The 5782-nt window shown below is 40.1% G+C and overlaps 5 protein-coding genes across 5 annotated transcripts; all 5 read left to right on the top strand.

The window, feature by feature from the left end:
* Nucleotides 1-267: 267 nt before the first annotated feature.
* PHYBLDRAFT_120256 (hypothetical protein) lies at nucleotides 268-519 on the top strand (the record flags this gene model as incomplete). Its single annotated transcript, XM_018428733.1, has 1 exon — nucleotides 268-519. The coding sequence occupies one exon, from the start codon at nucleotides 268-270 to the stop codon at nucleotides 517-519; it is 252 nt and encodes an 83-aa protein (XP_018283153.1).
* Nucleotides 520-1282: 763 nt separating this feature from the next.
* Nucleotides 1283-3598, top strand: PHYBLDRAFT_176424 (hypothetical protein; the record flags this gene model as incomplete). Its single annotated transcript, XM_018437768.1, has 6 exons — nucleotides 1283-1307; nucleotides 1675-1926; nucleotides 2149-2293; nucleotides 2317-2353; nucleotides 2411-2542; nucleotides 3398-3598. The coding sequence occupies 6 exons, from the start codon at nucleotides 1283-1285 to the stop codon at nucleotides 3596-3598; spliced, it is 792 nt and encodes a 263-aa protein (XP_018283152.1).
* Nucleotides 3599-3620: 22 nt separating this feature from the next.
* Nucleotides 3621-4021, top strand: PHYBLDRAFT_73800 (hypothetical protein; the record flags this gene model as incomplete). The annotated part of the gene is made up of 2 exons (XM_018442919.1): nucleotides 3621-3860; nucleotides 3887-4021. 2 exons carry the CDS (start codon nucleotides 3621-3623, stop codon nucleotides 4019-4021), a joined length of 375 nt encoding a protein of 124 aa, XP_018283151.1.
* A 448-nt stretch (nucleotides 4022-4469) lies between these two features.
* PHYBLDRAFT_80623 (hypothetical protein) lies at nucleotides 4470-5168 on the top strand. Its single transcript, XM_018443601.1, has one exon. The coding sequence runs from the start codon at nucleotides 4479-4481 to the stop codon at nucleotides 4998-5000; it is 522 nt and encodes a 173-aa protein (XP_018283150.1). The 5' UTR covers nucleotides 4470-4478; the 3' UTR covers nucleotides 5001-5168.
* Nucleotides 5152-5633, top strand: PHYBLDRAFT_153788 (hypothetical protein; the record flags this gene model as incomplete). Its single annotated transcript, XM_018433257.1, has 2 exons — nucleotides 5152-5196; nucleotides 5274-5633. 2 exons carry the CDS (start codon nucleotides 5152-5154, stop codon nucleotides 5631-5633), a joined length of 405 nt encoding a protein of 134 aa, XP_018283149.1.
* Nucleotides 5634-5782: the final 149 nt, after the last annotated feature.

Here is a 5782-nt window from a genome sequence, read left to right as displayed (position 1 = left end):
TATACAACAGGGATCTGAATTCCAAGGGGTTTGAATGGTAACAGATATGAACAATATTACCTTGTCTCTCTAATAAGTAACACTCTCAAAGTATCTACTCTTCAAAATATTGAGATACTTTGAGAGTGTTATTTATTAGAGAGACAAGGTAATATTGTTTATATTTGACTATTCAAATCTTTTTTAATTCTTATCCTTGTTGTATGATGGTTAGTACATTGTATAAGTGGGTATTGTACGTGTGCCTGGTATGTAATAGTTCCGGAGATGGTTAATTTGCCAGATTTATTCGCAAGAAGGAATCAGTGTTTGGTAGTGGAGTCTGTTCTTCACTCTATTGTGGTGCTTACCTCACATTTACAATTCAAATCAAATCAACTCAAATCAAATCAAATCAACTCAAATCAAATCAAATCAAATCAAATCAAATCAAATCAAATCAAATCAAATCAAATCAAATCAAATCAAATCAAATCAAATCAAATCAAATCAAATCAAATCAAATCAAATCAAAACTGAAGGAACACTGCATTGGAACCTGGCTCTGGATCGAGGCGACGCTCTGGATTGGACCAAGACTCTCTATTACAATAAGCTGCAAAATCCTCTTTACATATATACTTGCAAAGCGAATGAAATATTTCTCAAAAAAAAACCGGACTGGACTGGGCTGGACTGGACTATCATGGACTTGACTATCTTATATTCTATTTAATTTAATTTAATTTGTATTTAATTTGTAAAAATCTTTGTACACAAAAATCATTTACTTTGAACAATAAAATTTTCCCTTGTTTTTCTTTGATATTATATTTATATTCTTGTCTCTTTTTTTTAAAAAATATAAAAACCTATTAGTCTTTAAAAATATTATTAAAAAATAATATGGTTGACTGTCTTTACCTTTGTCTCTTTCCTTGCTTTTGTTAAAATATATCTATAACGGAGTATAGGGATAAATGTAACTGTTTTTGGTCTGGAGTAATTTAGACATCTTGCTGATCTTGAAGGTTCTATTGATTAAAAACTGTTAATCTAAAGACTTTAGCTCTTGAGAATGAAAATTGAATTGGAAACGTAATATTATATTGGCTTACATACCATATATCAGAAGAGTCGCTGTAAATATATAGCAATTTGTTCACTAGGATTCCCAAAGTCATTGCTATGATTGTAGAAGTGTTACATTATATAAAAGTCAGGCACAAATTTACCATTTATTTCATTTTCCAATAGCCAATAGCCAATAATTTTTCCATAGCTTTTTTCTTGTTAGAATATAATGCCATTAACTATAATTCATAAAAGTGACATGAATTATTACTATTTTTTCTTTAATAATATAGAGTTCTAAATTCATAAGTGAAAAAATCAAATCAATTTCTTAAAGTAGTTTACAGGTTAAGTTCGAAAAAGTTCATTATTAATAAAAAAAATTTAAAGTCAAAGCCAAAATTGGCTCCCAAAATTTGGATGAGACCGTCAAACCAACTGGGAGGGAGCAATTGTTGTAATCATCTTTTTATTTAAATTAGCAAAAAAAGTAAAGTAATAATTTTTTTTCTAAAATTTTTCTGTTTCCTTGATCATCTTTTTCGCTGGGCATTACCACTCATTGCTTTTCGGTATCCTCTTATTACTTTAATCACTTTTGCACCTTGTCTCATTCTGAAGATTCAAATTCTAAAGATCAGACTACTCAAGAGCCTGCTGACCAAACGGTTTTTCTGGTGTTTCTCACCAATCCAATCTATGACATGAAATTACAATTCCTTAATTTGTCCAACCCTGACTTCTCAGTAGACTCAAATAGGATTCACTCGTTTACTATACGGGAAACTTCTGGTTGGATGCCTTCTGAGCTACAGGTGAAGACTACCGCTCTCACCCCTGGAAATTTTACCTTCCAAATGGACGTAGAAGATTGTAAGAAGATCATTGAACAGTATACCCCAATGCAATACCATGTCCATACACTACTAGCAGCTCTACCTCTGGATTAATCGCTCTATAAGCCACATCAGGCAAGAGAGGATACCTCGCTGAAAAAAAAACAGTATCCGTTTTCAGCAGTGTTAAGTCACCTGGATATCTTAGCACACGAACTACTTTCAATGGCACCTAAACTAGATACTCTCTGATAATTAGCAATGATCAAAGATATCCGCTCATTATTGGTGGATGGAATGGCTAACGTGAACAACTCGCGCAAGAATCTAGCCTTCCAATCAGTTAATCCAACGTTCCAGTCCGCTGATTTAGATAGCTCCAAGCACTTCATCATGGAATTAAAGTATTTCTAACAATCACTTACAGACTAAACGGCCACACAGGTGTCCGTATGCAAGGCCATGTCCAAGCCATTTGAGATTTCTACTCGGAAACCTTTGGAGTCATTGCTTTTTATCAGGCCCGTCTCAATAAGCAGGTGGACGCCCCTTCTACAGCAACGGAAAGACTCTTCAACTGGGTCAGCGCAACAGACAAAACCAACAGCACAATCACAGGAACACCAACCGCAGAAGCAACAGCGGGCACGATAGTAACACCAGCAACATCAACTAACACAACAACTAGCCAATTGCTCCCTGGTTGGAGGGGGCCTCAGAAAATTTGCGCGTGCATGGGAGCGTCTTAACAGCAGCGATTGGTTGAATGGCGTAGTAAAGGAGGGTTTTCGAATACACTTCTGCAAACAGCCTCCTCTTGCACGCCACAGCATACCAATAATCCCGCACTCAGACAAGCAACACCGCCTACTTTGACAAGCGATTGAAGGACTTCTACACAAGTGAGCAATCGAGGAAGCCACTCAGAACTCATTGGGCCACACCAGCCCAACATTTGTAATCCCAAAGCACAATAGATAACACAGGCCGGTATTCAACCTGACGAAGCTGAACGAGAAAATATCAGCACCACACTTCAAGATGGAAATACTTCAAGAAATCTGTCGCCTGATTCGACCACAAGGTTACTTGACTTCTCTCGACTTGTCAGACGCCTTCCTCCACCTGCTCGTACATAAAACATCCCGCAAATATTTTTGGTTCAAATGGGAAGGCTCCACGTACCAGTTCCGAACGGCACCATTTGTCCTCTCAGTGGTGCCGTGGCTCTTTACCAAGGTAAGTCGACCAGTGTTGGAATGGGCGCACAAACAAGGAATACTGGTTAGTGCCTACTTGGACGATTGGATTGTGGTCGGTGACTCATTCCCAGCCTCACAGAAGCACACCAACATTCTCTGGGAGAAGCTCAAATCATTGGGGTGGCTGATCAATTACAAGAAATCCTCCCTGATACCGTCCCAAGAGTTGGAATATCTAGGCTATGTATTGGATACTAAAGCAATGGTTACCAAGATACTAAGATCTAAACTGGGAGATCTACACAGATCCATTCGTCAAATGATCCAGCATACAACTCCCACTCCCAAATTGGTTCACAGCTTGACCATCCAAATACAAGTGATCACTATCGCTTTGCCTCCAGCAAAGTTATACACACAGCACTTTATGTGGTAAAAGAACCACTTCGTCAAGCAGAACAAGTTTTGGGACGACCCACAGCCATTAGCTACAACATGCCTACGTGAACTTCATTGGTGGGAACACAACATGTCCCAATCGAATGGGCGCTCCTTACTCCTGCAGCAGAACAAGCATATCCTCTTTGTCGACGCCCGCAACACTGGTTGGAGCTGTGTATTTAGTGCTCAGGTGGCATATGGCTATCGCAGCCACAAAGAGACAAAGCAGTCTATCAATTGGAGAGCGATGAAAGCAGTACACCTGGCACTTCAAACTTCTTCAGGTCTCAAGAACACCTCAATATTGGTTCGCACGGACAATGTCACGGTGTGTGTTCTTTTGGTTCCGCTCAGACCACGAATATCCTGCAAAGAGCGTCATACTTCTTTGCAGGATTTCCTTCAATCCCCTTGCACAAGGCATACCCTTGTGCATTTTATTTCATCATTGGTACTGCTTTAATAAAGCTTTATAACAAAGTAGCATAGATTGTTCACATATAAAAGTCTTCAGATGAAGCAATAATAAAAAAAAATCCTTATCTATCTTTATTTTATGGATCAAATCTCTTATTTACTTTTGTTTATACATTTATTTCATCGTCACTGACTTATAACAACTCTTCGCGATAGTTATAAGCATACTTCTTGTTATATTTGTCCTTTCTATACACATTTTACTACATCTCCTTACTGTTGGATAGACCCGAGCGTTATCACAGTAATTCATCTCTCTCTATATATATATTTGCCTTCTGAACTCGTTGGCTACTCTATTTTCATTTATTATTTTTCTGACAACGTTGCACCACACCAACTCAACACTTGTCAACAACACTAAGTCCCTGTCTTATATCGACAAGCAGGGTGGTTCTCGAGTTCTGTCATTGATGCACCCTGCCACCAAAATCTGGTAATGGTTTCTCCACCGAGGCCTGCGGTTAACATGTCAGCACATAGCAGGGAAGGAAAGTGTCATAGCAGACTTAGAATCACGCCGCACCTTCACCAAGAACCTATGGAAATTGTCACAGCCAGTCTTCCGATGGATAGAACAGCATTGGGGGTCACATTCCATAGATCTCTTCACAGACCGCATCACACATCTGCTACCATATTACGTCTCATGGCTGCCAGACCCACACGCCATCGTCAAAAACGCTTTCTCTGTACCATGAACAGAATGGAAGAGCTGCTACTTAAACCTGCCGTGGAATCTCAAATCTCGTTGTCCCCACAAGATTTGGCAGGAAGACGTCACAGCAACGACTGTAGCACTGATTTGACCAAGTGCAATTTGGTTCCCACTGCTCCTCCAGATAACGACAGAACCGCCAATTCTCCTGTCCAACCGAGAGATCATACTGGCATCCCCCAAGACATTGTGGCCACTCAGGAGTTCCACGTGGAAGCTATCCACATGCAGGATATCAAGCGATGCTTCACGGAAACAGAATTAAACTTTTAGGATCTCAACCTGTTCATGGAGGGCGCCCTGGAAAATACACCCACTAATAGTATTTACCAAAGGGGACAGCACCTCTTTATTAAATGGGCTATGCAACAAGATATCTCACCAACTGAATTTACGGCTTAGGATCTGATCAACTTATTAGCACATGCACATTCTCTTGGATACAGTCTGTGAACGAGCAAGTTTCAATGTACTACCATCCTCCAACTATATGTTGCAACTCAAAGCCTTTGCCACCATGATGATCTTCACGTCTTGTTCTTGCAGCTCTCCAAGAAGGCTCTCCCGATCCAGCAAACGAAACCAGAGGTGAACATAACTTCAACACTTACATTTATTGCATCTATAGCATCTGCCACGACTACTCCGCTGGCAGATATGCAAAAGAAAACTGTGTTTTTGCTTGCCATGACAGCCTTTTTTTGTCCTTCAGACTTGTCTCGCTTGCAATTGAGTTCAGCACAGATACACCCACACACTGAAACACTTACTTTTGACGGGAAGTCGCCCAAGGAAAGACGCAAGCGACGCCGCATTATCAAGATCATTCGGGTACAGCGCCACAGCACCCATTCTCTTTGCCCTGTCCTAGCATTTGCACACTACGTGACCATCCAAAAGCGATAGGCCGACTTGCGGATTTGCTATTTGTAAAAGCCAACCAGTCATCTAAGGCGGTACAGACATCGACAATCTCATCATGACTACGACTACTTTTGCACCGGTCAACACTCCATTCTGTTTTGATCGGATCATTAGTCTCTTCGTTGGCCTTG

This window comes from Phycomyces blakesleeanus (genome assembly GCF_001638985.1).
Source record: "Phycomyces blakesleeanus NRRL 1555(-) unplaced genomic scaffold PHYBLscaffold_55, whole genome shotgun sequence".
Taxonomy (NCBI): Eukaryota; Fungi; Mucoromycota; class Mucoromycetes; order Mucorales; family Phycomycetaceae; genus Phycomyces; species Phycomyces blakesleeanus.
This window is presented reverse-complemented; position numbering and strand designations above follow the sequence as displayed.

What these genes read in the sequence shown, in the direction of transcription:
- PHYBLDRAFT_80623 (XM_018443601.1), top strand. Translation starts at nt 4,479, where the DNA reads ATGTCAGCACATAGCAGGGAAGGAAAGTGTCATAGCAGACTTAGAATC.